At 39.5% G+C, this 13,054-nt stretch overlaps 1 protein-coding gene across 1 annotated transcript in view; it reads left to right on the top strand.

Moving 5' to 3' along the window:
• The window catches only part of cntn3a.2 (contactin 3a, tandem duplicate 2), a 74,898-nt gene that overhangs the window by 29,156 nt on the left and 32,688 nt on the right, over positions 1 to 13,054 (top strand). The window contains exons 6-10 of the mRNA XM_072696038.1: positions 109 to 312; positions 1,771 to 1,873; positions 2,601 to 2,785; positions 9,474 to 9,610; positions 11,445 to 11,574. Coding sequence (XP_072552139.1) covers positions 109 to 312; positions 1,771 to 1,873; positions 2,601 to 2,785; positions 9,474 to 9,610; positions 11,445 to 11,574 — 759 coding nt within the window. The remainder of the gene's footprint in view (positions 1 to 108; positions 313 to 1,770; positions 1,874 to 2,600; positions 2,786 to 9,473; positions 9,611 to 11,444; positions 11,575 to 13,054) is intronic.

Raw genomic sequence — 13,054 nt, 5'->3', positions numbered from 1 at the left:
CCTTGTAGCACCTACGTTTAAGAGTGTGTGATGTAAATATACACTACAGGCAAGTAAAACATAAACACAACATATTGTTTTGCTTGTTGCCGCTCCTTTCTTTTGTAGACCTGTCCTTCGCCTGGGTGTTCAATGAGTACCCATACTTTGTCCAGCAAGACAGCAGACGTTTTGTCTCTCAGGAGACTGGGAACCTTTACATTGCAAAAGTGGAGCCATCAGATGTGGGGAACTACACCTGTGTGGTGGTGAACCGCATCACAAAAGGCAAAGTGCTCAGCTTTCCCACCCCCCTGGTGCTCAGAACAGACGGTAAGGAGGGTTCATGATCATAATCTAATGGGAAAGAGTTCTACGTTGGGTTATGTGGCATCTGCGCCAGTCGGTGTTAACCACCATAAATTGATGCTATATGGATTGTTTGAGGATCATTAAAGATGCCTCGAAGCAGTTCTCATAGCATTGCCATATTTAATGAATTTTCCGTTGTAAACATCATTTGGAAAAACCACACACGCATCGCCTCATATACAGCTAGACTCTCTTTCTGGAATTTAAACATATCTACACAATCAATTCAGAATATTATAAGCATCCCTGGTTTGGAATGAGCTCTGATTCAGTTACATTATGTCCAATTATATCAGCTCCACCTACCATATAGGAGCATGCTGTAGTTCTATAATTACAGTCTGTAGTCCATCTGTTTTCCACATAGCTTTTAGCTTCTTTTCACTCTTTTCTTCAATGATCAGCACCCCACAGGACCACCACAGAGCAGGTAGTATTTGGGTGGTGGGTCATTCTCAGCACTACATCCTCTTCTGGTCAAACCCACTTATAAATGACTAATAAATGGTATTAAGTCACCTTAGCACCACATAAACCCATTATTATTTATGTAATCATTGAGTCTGTGCATTTAGTAATGGGTTTCTGCTTAATTAGTCATCATATTTTCAAGTGTTGGTAGGTCAGACTGACACAGAGGTGTAGACAGAAGGTTTGAAATGTAGCAGATTCCAGGAACTGAGGTTAGGCAACTGGTCCAGGGTAGGTAGTAACAGTAGACCCCCTACAATAAGCCTCCAACGGTAAGTCCTCTATCTAGGCTGGACAGGTCATTAACTCGAACAAGAGTAGAGAGCTAGTTGGAGCTAGTTCTGTTTGGATTTATGGAGTAAAAGCAGATTGACAGAAATGCAGGCTTAGATCTCTAATACCAGTAGGGAAGTGGTAGCAGAGCATGAGAAGAACCAAGACTCTCAAGATGAACACATACTCTTCCTGTAAATATCAGTGTCTGAAACTTGTGTTACTTGTGTTAGTGGTATAGTCCTGTCCCATACAGGTTCCTTCACCCTTTATCTTACAGCTGCAGTACTCTTTGTAGCAGTCAGGCCTGTAGTTTCCTGGTAAGCCTCCCAGATTGCTCTCTAGGAAATTTCTCCGCCGTTTTGCTGTTGCTTTCTCATAAAACAAACCTTGCCAATGGCTGAATGAAATATTCACCAACAGTGCAAAAGCAGCCACAAACGCCACGCCTCACCACACTGCATCAGCCTCCAGATTGGCGTGAATTATTTGTGGCCTTTGTTATATCTCATTCTCAAGAGCTCAGGTTGAAGATAGCACTTCTGTCCCACAAAGCGTATGCGCACGAGGTTTTAAAGTTTGTGCTCATTGCTATGCACATGTCTGGAGATGAATATGAATAATAAATGGATAAACAAAGTGTTTTTTTTCCTTTCCACTTTCACATGCCAATAGGAGCAATGGGTGAATACGAGCCCAAAATAGAAGTTCATTTCCCTGACACGGTTCCAGCTGCCAAAGGATCCGTCGTGACGCTGGAGTGTTTTGCTCTGGGGAAGTAAGTAGAGTTCCACAGCTTTTTCAATCAATGGTCGCCGGTTCCTTCTTCCTCTTTTTTTTTTATTTATTTATGTATTTATTTATTTATATAATTATATAAAAAAAATTTTATGGGGATCCTGACTTTTTAGGGCAGACTCGCTTTTGTTGCTTCCTCTCACCACCTTTTAAATCATGCTTGTCAAAGTCTGTTTAGGGATCATCATATAACGGCAACCATTTTTTATTATTTATTTATGGATTTATATATTATTTTCGCCCTGAGCAATTCTGCTGGCTCACTTGATCCCATTAGTGGATGAGCTAGACACGTTTTCTTAATTTCCTTCAGTGAATAAGGATGCTGTGCTGTGTTAAAAAAAATGTCAGATGAATAAATGAGTAGAGCCAGCTGAGCCTGTAAATTCTCCTCATACTGCTTTAAAAAAACTAATTCTCAGATATTGATAAATAACAGTGGCTTTTTTGTGTGTTTATTTATTTATTTATTTATTTTTCTCATAAGCAATTCGACTGATTCTCTTGATCCCATTAGTGGATGACCTATACATGGTTTTTCACTACTGCAAACCCCAGAGAAGAGTAGATTAAAAGCAGAAATTGTTGTTTTTCAGTAGACAAAGGGTCAGTTACTATGTTAACAGCATAGCTGTATTAGCATTCCTAATTACCATTGCCTTGTTAGAAGCATACATCACATTTCTCACGTTCTTCCACTGTTTCAGTCCAGTTCCTGAGATAACATGGAGAAGGGCTAATGGAGTTCCGTTTCCCAGCAAAGTGAAGATGAAAAACTCCAATGTTGTTCTGGAGATTCCCAGTTTTCAGCAAGAGGATGCAGGGGGCTATGAGTGTGTGGCAGAGAACAAGATGGGCAAGAACACAGTGAAAGGAAGACTTTCCTTCCATGGTATGTTTGCGGTTTGCATATGTCTTTGTCTGTGTGTCTTTGTTTCTTTTTTTCCTCTATGTAACATTAATTGGTTCACTGAGATTTTTCCCCAAACACATTCACATTGACTTGCAGAGCCAGTCGTCCGTTTGTTGGTATATTGAGCTTTGGACTCCAAAGCAAGATAACTATGTATTGTCACTCTGTCATGTCTAATTCCTGCCAGTATTTTATAGAACGAAACCCTGCCAGTTTGTGCCATTTCATGGGAGCTTTTTCAGTCAATTATTTTCTTTTCAGCGCTTTTCCACTCTGTCTTGACTCTCATATGGTTTCCATGACCACATGGCTCAGAACAAAAGGGGAAAAAAATAGAAAAAAAACAAGCTTCATATAATTGGTGTTGGCAGCACAGTGTTGTGTGCATTAACAAGTGTCAGTGGTGTTAAATGTTGATGGAAACACCATTTAGCTTATTTAGGAATTCAAAATAAGGTGGTGAATAGAAGCAGTTTCTTTGCGGAGAGTCAAATTAATTACTTCTGAACTGATTAGCATCACGATGCGAAAACCTCACTTTTTCCTTTCGTTTTAGTATGCACTGTAAAAATGAGGACACTTGTAGAGTTCCTGATGAGGATGTGCGGTGATGTCTGTGCTCAAATCTGCTGCATCTCAATAGTGTAGAATACAATAGAATGGGACACTCTGGAGCAGCTGCACATGAGCCTAAGATCCCCATGTCCAATGCTGAGAGTAGGGTAGAGGTGTATGAAGCCCCTGTGGGATAATTATGAGTGGTGTTTGTGATTCTGAGCTGATCTTCCAACATCTGTATCTGACTAAAGCTCTTCTGGCAGAATGCAGAGGTGGGTAGGTCTCTACAGGAACTGACCGGAAACCGCTGCTGCTGATTTAAAAACCCTAATTGACCTAATTAAGGAACCCGGACAGTGGAAACAATGTTCTGGGAATATAACAATATTAATATAATACAGTCACAATCACAATGTTCCAACTGAACATCTACTCGAAGAGTAGACGCTGTTACTCTATACAGAAATATATTGTCAACTCTATAAAGAAATACTCCAATGCAACTTAAAAAAAAACACTGGATACTTTTTGACAGAGGGTAGCATCTTTAGACCTATTCGGATGGGATTAATTTACATGGGGTCCTGGGTTTTTTCTCCTGTGTCCTCTAAATTACAGGCAATGACCACTGAACTCGTCTGATAATTTTAGTCCTGTCCAGATTCACATCTCTGTGTTGTTCCAGGCAGATGTTGCCTCACATTGGGGGGAAAAAAGGCTGTTGGCTACTGTGTTCCGTATTTAGTCTCCAAGGTGGATATTGGTGGATATTAAACACTTTCCAAACCACTAAACAAAAACTTTCTGAAGTGAAAATGAAATCAGGTTGCTGTTGGAACCAGTGGCTCTTTGACCCTTTGATCGCAGCTGTTGTGAATGTGATCATGTGATGACGTAAGTTGATTTCATAAACTGTCTCTTAACCTCTGATAATTTAATTGAGATCCTTGAGACACATTGTGCTGCTCTCTTTCTGAGTATATTGTGGATACTGACCAACTGCATATTCCATTAAAGAGAGGCTTAGAAAAGGCTTCCAGGTGGCATAACTGTCTAAGAGATTGCCCTGATGTCTGGAGATCCCGGACACTGCCGGATGTAATTGGCTCAGCTTAATGTAGTGTAGTGATGTGGAGTTTGTGAAGCGTTCTTGCTCTCAGCATATTTTTGATAGCATACATCAAACAGGACAGTACTGTTTTACAGGTGCATTGTATCTGTCGTGGTATGCATCAAGGATCATAAAAACATAATTTATCATAATGTGATACAGGCTCGGGTGTAGTAAGCACTGTGTTCTGGCTGGGGGGCTGATTCAGACAGTGTACTGTACCGCGCCTTGCCTCATCATCTACAGGATCTTATTACCAGCCAACTATTTCAGAGTGAGTCCCACACTGTTTGGTCTATACAGTTGGTTACAGTAGCCAAACAGTATGCTGTGTTGTCAGGTTACATAATAGACAGGGTGAGTGGGAACCTAATAGTGAGATATTTGCTGGTAGCATATTGTACGTCTGTGTTCTGAGAATAATTCCAAGAACTACAGTTCTCTTAACTGATATTCTTCATAGCTATGTACCAATGGTGACAATATATCCCTCAGATGATTAACACTTTGCTTCCCCTTTCCTTGTCGCTGTTAATCAATATCAGTATACCTCCTCCAGTACAAGGGCTTTTTTATTCTTAGCTTCAAGCATTTGTCTAGTGTCTCTGACATGTCAGTTTAATCACTGTCAGTTATTTTCCTTGATTACAGTCCAAATTCTGCATTAATGTAGCCCGGTTTCAGGAGATGAAGTGCATGTTCCAAGGCTGCTGCCAAAATCCATTCCAAACGGGGCCGATTCCAGAATAATCATTGGAGCCAGGGTCTGGAGCTCCTTCAGTTATGATTTGCTGTTTTGTGATTGGCTACACCAGAGGGCTCGGGGTTGCTATTGTTCACATGTTGGTCCAAAGATTTGTAATTCACAGCACTCCTCCAGTTGCGTTCAGGCACGGGGCAGAATCCGGCTTTTTTAAAGTTTTCCTACGGGCTTTCGTGCGACTTATTGGAAAGGTTAGCAGAACATATGCCAAAGCAGCCTTGCATGGGAAAAGGCCCTGCTCCTGAATGCAGTCTCTGCTCAGCACTGACATAGAGAAGCAAGCTTTCCTGGATGCTGCTGTATGCCAGCTCTGTGTCAAAGCAGGCCAAAGGCTACTACCGCTCTGGGCTTGAGGTCACAAGCGAAGGAAAATAAGAAGTAGTATAGTTTTGCTGATGTGAGGCTGTATGGGAAAGCGTAGGTGTTGCTAATGGAATTGAGTTTATGAAGGGCAGATCTGCTGCTGTCAATGTATGTCAGCTTGCTAGGAATGGTTTGTGGATCTATAAGATCTATTCGTAATTTTGGACCAGATTGTGATATATAGTCAGGTCCATAAGTTTTTTTATAATATACCACCTTAATAGATTTGAAAAGTAACAATTAATATGTGATAGATATGAATTATGTGATTTTAAGCTTTATTATCAGGGAGTTGACAAAAATATTACAACTGTTGACTGGTGACTCGAAAATAAACCACTGCACTTAACTTTCACAGTCTCAGTCACTCACTCACCTCAAAACTAAAAAAGAAGAAAACGAAGTAACTCTGCCAGTGTGTCTCTTTTAAGGCCACGTTGCCGATCTCAAGCCCAGATAAAGGAGGGAGGTTGAACTAAGTCTTTTGATTAAATTTGATACATTTAACAACACAGGACAAAATTGATTTATGTAATTTACGTAAAAATGATTTATGTAATGTGGGTCTAGACAAAGCATTAAAGTCATGAAGTTATTTTGAGAAGTGATGGCTTATTTCAAAGGGGGAAAAAAAGAATCACCAGAAGAAGTTAATTTATTCAGAATTCATTTGTAGCTCTAACATATTAGAGTGTTTTTTACTCCCATAAAGCTATTCCTTATTCTACAGCTTCAAATACAAGCAAATGAACAATTATGCAGACTAGACGATGATGTCATTTAGCAATGTAGCGGGTTTTAAGACAGCCAATAGCTACTTTCCTTACTGAGAAGTCGCAGGGTCCAGTGGACGAGTTGCTACCAAAGGAAAACAGCACATTGTGTGTGTGGAGGAGTATTTTGGTTGAGGAAAACTGACATGCATCAAAAATAGGTACTGTGGAACACCTGTCGAGCATTGGTGCTAACCTCACGAGGCAACACCACAATCCTCTATATCAACATTTGAAGAAGCATCACAGACATCTATATAATGTTTGCATTAGTGCATGTCTAAGAGGTCCGGTCACAAGCCCCCTTAGTCGCAATTTCCTAACGTGGCGTCCAGGCAAACTTCTGTGACACAGGCGTTCGAAAGCTTGCAAAGGCACGTTATTATTAATGTTACTTCTCGGCTTATGTGATCATTTATCTTGCATTACATATCTTGTTATTCATTGTTGGTAATGTTTAAACCTAAAACTTATAACTTCAGATATTTTCACGTAAGAATAAGTGCATAATAATATGCCTGCAATTAGATCATTTCACCAAATCGTTCAACCCTAGTGTGTGCTTTCTCCAAGACACCAAGCGGTGCCATTACCTTTTCACCTCTTCCACATCTTAGCATGTCATCATTTGAGCATTTAGATGCATAGCCCATTAACTGTGCCAGCAGCAGTGATCCCCTTACCGATTGGCCCTGACCTTTTCTAGTAGGGAGGGAGGGAATTTGGTCGCTAGGCTTCATGTGGTCACCGTATTGCCCTTCAATTCATTACCCATCTCTAAGGCTAGAGGATGTCCTTAGAGATATGGGTATTGACCAAGCCATAGATATTGACCACTTACCCTTTTTTTCTTTTTCTTTTTTCCATTTTGAATGCCGTCCACTACTGCCACTTAAATGGCCTTCACAGGTCAGCAGTATTGTCTTTGAGATGTGGAACCCAAGATGGGCCCTTGAGCTCTCTATTATTTATCCTGGCACATCACTCATGTGTCCCCAGACATAAAACTAGTAGCAGCTATTACTCGCCCATACTTGTTGTAGCTTTCCTTAAAAGATCAATACTGACTGTAGGCTCCTGTGAGGAATCAATATGGCATGGAGCCTCCACTTGACAGGTTTGCTTATTTTCAGGTTGCAAGTAGTAAATATGATTATTGATATATCCAGAGCATTGCTTTAAAGGAAAATGATCTCCACAAATATGAGAAATAGGTTTAAGACCAGATTTTGCCCTTTTTTCAGTAATTGTATATGTGGCTTCTGCACAAGGCCTTGGAATCCAGGTTAAAAGCAGTTCAATTGCCTTGACAGATCTATCAGTGGCCTAAACCGATCAATCATTTAAGTGCTTAGTTGCCACAAAAACATGCACACACAATGAAGCCCTGAGATTGCAGCTCAAGACCTTTTGTTTAGCTGACTGGATATTGATCATGGCAAATCATCTTGTGTGCCTCCTAGAACATTACTGTTTGGATTAGCAGCAGTTTCAAGATATGTGATACAATAGATTCAGGAAGGGGGGGTAGCTGCTGATATCGCCGGAGGTGTTTGGCAATAGCACCGCATTCAGAAAAGACTACCAATTGCTGCAGTGAACATTTGCATGGAGGAATCTATTAGGCATAATTGCTTGGGACTTGTCACTTTTCTGTGTACAATACATTTCACAGCTCTCCTCTAGCTAATAAGCACAGTAAATGAGTTTTAGCCAGAACACAGAGCTGGCAGCCTGAGCATGAATGCTGGAGCTGGACAATATGGACATATATTGGAATAGTTTTGCTATATATTGTGTTTGTAATATGTTAAAACATGTTTGGTAATACAGTTATGTCAAAAAATCTGTTGAAAAACATCCATGAAAGTAAACTGGAACTGTGATTTGTCAATATGCTAATACACAGTAAAAAAAAATGATATACAAAATATTAGGGATATTGTATGTATTGATGTAGGGTTTTTATTAAAGTTATTATTTTAACTTCAGCTTCAAACCTGAATACCTAAAGAACATTATTAAAAGTGAAAGCAGCATTATGCTCTTAACTACAGGTTAGAAAAAAAACTATGCAAACCTATATGCTAAACGTCCTGTTGGTTTAAAGTCACACAGATGGATTTATTAATAGTACACAGTAACCTGATTTACATCATACAGTTAGACAATTAAGAAAGTCATGAAGCTATAGCATAGATACAAGAGGCAAATACTATATATGAATAACACCTATGAACAATACTATCTGTAGAGTATAAAAGGAGTATAGCAAAAAAGAGGAAGAGAGATATTGAGAAAGAGAGGAAGAGAACAATGGAGAGATAGCCTGGGTGCTTCTAAGGAGCCCAGTGCAATCTCACACCCAGGGATCCTCTATTTGAGTTCTTACCCCGAGAATCTGACTTTCTGACCTCATTGACCAGTTATCTCTTACACATTAGCCAATCCAAAGTGCCCACAATGTTGCAACCCCCCACTGATGAACACCTCCCCTTTGGGCCATTCTGTATACCTTTTTGAGGTGGGGGTTAGACAGAGCTGGAGGGCAGAATGCAAGGTTTATAAGTTTATCATTTCTTTCTCTTACATTCACCAAAACCTGACGTGTCATGGTACAGGGGTACGATTCAGTATGTTGCAATGTTGTATATATGTATATACAATATGTAATAATATGTTGAGATATTGTAATCAAGGCAATATATTGCATATTTTTTGGAATATATGGCGTTTGTTTTTTACGTTTTGAAAATTGTAATAGTATAAAAACAAATGTATCGATTAAGAACTGTGGGATCTGAAGACAGAGTGCAACACTGCTATTTAGCAGTCAGGGTTTAACCACTTAACGCAGCAAGGCTTATTATACACTAAGGTGTATTATTCACTAACTACAGGGACTTCTGTACTAACTGGTGGGGCTATCCTTTGGTAAAAGAAGCTTGTAATAACACTTAGCTAATAGCCTGTTTAAGGGGTTACACACAACACAAAATGAACCACTTTCTGACACCAAAGTAAATTAATACATAAAAATCCATGCTGTGTTTTTGAGAATCAATATCATCATAATAACTATGTTCATTTGGGTCCCAGCCAAACCTCAGTGGGTGCAGACCATGAAGGACAGTGCCTTGTCGATCGAGGAGAGGCTGTTTTGGGAATGTAAAGCCAATGGAAAGCCCAAACCCTCGTACAGTTGGCTCAGGAACGGAGAGCTACTCACCACAGAGGTAAAGAAACACCATTAAGCTGGGGGCCATGTGATGAACTTGGGGATTTTGTTGTTTTGAAACAATAGTGTAAATTAACAACAGCTGCAGTTTAGTTACAGTTTATTCTGATGTTTGAGAGTCATGTACTGTACTGTAAACAGAGAAGACTGGTTTATACATGTCAGAATAAATGAAGAATAACTGCGTTCACATGCACACCATAGCCCAGCATAATGTGTCAAAAGCTGTTTTCATATCTAGTATGTTTTCTTAAGTCAGTGTTTGTTTGTGTGTTATTTTTTTTTTAGACATTGTATTTTTTTCATTTGATTTGGCTGATTTCAGGCTGCAATTGCTGAAGTGCTGAAGTACCAAACAATACACACGGATGTTCATTGTGTTCCTTGATTGGCTAGAAATTTGGCAGGGATACAAATGCTTTGTTACCTACACTGTTTGACTTTCACCAGCTTATAAATCCACATCTGTTTCTCACATTCAGGCTATCCTTGATAGAATGTATTATCTACCCCTAATGTTGTATGAAAATAGAGACACCTAACATCTGCATCTTTCACAGTCAGAGGAATAAAAACAACCCTTATTTGAGGTCTGTTTTTTTTTTCAGACTGATTGGTTTAATTATGAGTCATATGCCTGACTGAGGATCTGAGCGTCAGTTACGAGTGAAATGTTCAAACTAGGGATCCCTTGAAAAGGTTGTTATTTTTCGTCCCGATCCGATCTGAGTCTTTTATGAGTATCAGCCAGTACTGATCCGATCTGATCTATGTGTTTGTATAAATAATAGAGCCGCACAGTTTAGATAAGATGTGTTGCTGATTAATACTGTAAAATAAAATTCCTTTATTTTTAGTAGCATTTTTATTTTTAGCATATTTTTAGGTTTTTTTTGTTTGTTTGTTTTACCTTCTGAGAACGTCCGCACTGCTGATGGCTGAGCAATAATGTCCACTACCGGCACTTTAAAGATGTGGCTCTGAACACTATGTTTAAAACAAAGACCTGGAACTGAACTGGATCCGGATTAATATAGCCGATACTCAAACCAATAAAATATACTTGGATCGTCCCAACCCCGATACAATAGATCGGGTCATCCCTGGATAAAGCAAACATAGTCCTGTTTTTTATTCACGCCAAGAATGTCCTTACTTAATACAGTAAACACACCTTTCTTTTCAGTCTTACTATGATATTACTTATAATTGTTAAATTGTCTATGGTGAGTGTAGTTTTGCCTGACAATCCACAAAGACTGTTATTCATACACTATATGTCCAAATGTGTGTGGAATGAATGCAATCAGCTACTTGCACCCAATTAAGTTTCACCCATTGCTGACACAGGTGTACAGATGCACACACACAACGTGTCTAGCTCCTATACAGACATATGGAATAGAACTTCAATAGAGTAGGACTCTCTGGAGCAGATAAACATGAACCTATTGGCACCATGCCTAATGCCACGTGTGGGCTAAAGTCCTCTAAGGCATTGAGCTGTGGAGCAGTAGAACTGTGTTCTGCTCCATCTCATTTTTTTTGGCATGAGTTGGGGGGTTAGGAATGAGGTGGGGTGGTGATCATCCCACATCCTGACCTCACTAATGCTCTTATGGCTGAATGCAGTGACATATTCACAGCAATGCTCCAGACTGTAGTAGAAAGCCTTTCCTGGACAGTAGAGGCAGTTACTCCAACAAAAGGGGGACATTGAATTAGTATGTGTCCCAGTACTTTTTCCAGATGTGTGTATATAGAGCTACTCACAACCACTGCATACCTTGAAGGTGTCCTCTTTTTTCTGTCTGTCTGTCTGTCTTTTGCAGGACAGGATTCAGATAGAGAACGGCGCTCTTACCATAGCCTCGGTCAACCTGTCCGATGCTGGCATGTATCAGTGTGTGGCTGAGAACAAGCATGGCATCATTTATTTTAGCGCAGAGCTGGTAGTGCTGGGTAAGACATCTTCAAAGCCTCCTCTCCTGCTGTTCAGCTCGTCTTCTCTAGCTCACATTTTCTTTACAGTCCCTGCTGCTTTGTGTGTAAAGAACATGTGGTTTTGCTGCACTCTGTTCACTTAAGTAGATATGACTATTGTTATGGAAAGCTGCAGAGCATTTTTATTACCAGCATGTTCTAATGCAACTGTAATGTTTTGAAAGGTCTTTCTTGCTTATTTGAAAGAATATGTAGACCAATTAAACAAGCTGGTATTTTGGGACATTTTGGGTGTGTTTCACTTTAAAGAAACATGTAAAAACATTCATAACTCAATTCAATATGATCTGGAATGAACAGGACAGAGTAGCACATAATGTATTGCCATATTTCTGGTAAATCTGCTGTTGGATTCCACAGACTCTTTTTCCACTAAAGTTATGAGGCTCTCTGTGGGTGAATTGGACTATATTCTGTTCTCACTAGTTGGGCATTTAGCCAAGGTAACAGGCTCCACTAATATTTAGAGACAAGCTTTGAGTTCATATCTTTATTGAATGTGTCAACATCTACACTCCAAAAGTAAATAATGCATTGCTTAAATGTCTGTTATCAACAAAAATGTGTGCAGTTCATTTAGAGAGCTGCTATAAAATGCCAGAATCCATTTTACTTTGATGCTAACAAAACAGGCAAATGCTTATTTCCAGGCTAACACAACACACCTCTGTTGTGGCGAAATCTGTAAACCGTCTTGTAAACAAATTGGGAACAAAAGAAAAAAGAGTAAGGTGTGTGGTCAGATGCTTTTATTTGTGTTTTGTAAATGAATTGTCCTGAGCAGCAGTAGAGTAGTAGAGTAAAAGTTCTCATAGTTGGCACAGTTAGTAGCACTCCGGTAGAAACACAACACTGTCAAACATCAGCAAACTCATTAAAGCGTGAATAATTTCAGCATTTTACACAGATAAAAGGTAAGGCATAGAAAAAAAAATCAAAATACAACTAGGTGCCAGCATTCCAGCATTTTGAGCCCTCTACCCACACTCCAAGCCGCACCCCAAGTAATCTTTTATATACCAAATCACCCCCCCAAAAATTGACTAAATGATAGACCCATCACACCCATTTTATAGGTTTATCATTTTCATAATTGCCTTTTAAAAAGCGCAATAATAAATGTAATAAACTGTAAAATCTTCTTTTAGGGTACATTGACCATGCTATTTACTAGGATGACCTGTACACCCACTTGTTCATGCAAGTGCATTTTCTAATCAGCCAGTCGTTTGGCAGCAGTGCATAGAATAATGCAGATGCAGCTTAAAGTAATGTTCACATCAACCATCAGTGTAAGGAAAATGTGATTTCAGTGATTTTCAGTGTGACATGTTTGTTTGTGCCAGACGAGCTGATTGGAGTATTTTTAGAACTGCTGATCTCCTGGTATTTTTTAGCACAACGGCCTTTAAAGTATAAAGTGAACGGTGCAATAAAG

The sequence above is a fragment of the Salminus brasiliensis genome, chromosome 14, assembly GCF_030463535.1.
Source record: "Salminus brasiliensis chromosome 14, fSalBra1.hap2, whole genome shotgun sequence".
NCBI classification, from domain to species: domain Eukaryota; kingdom Metazoa; phylum Chordata; class Actinopteri; order Characiformes; family Bryconidae; genus Salminus; species Salminus brasiliensis.
The sequence above is the reverse complement of the archived record's forward strand: the minus strand, read 5'-3'. Positions and strand labels throughout refer to the sequence as shown.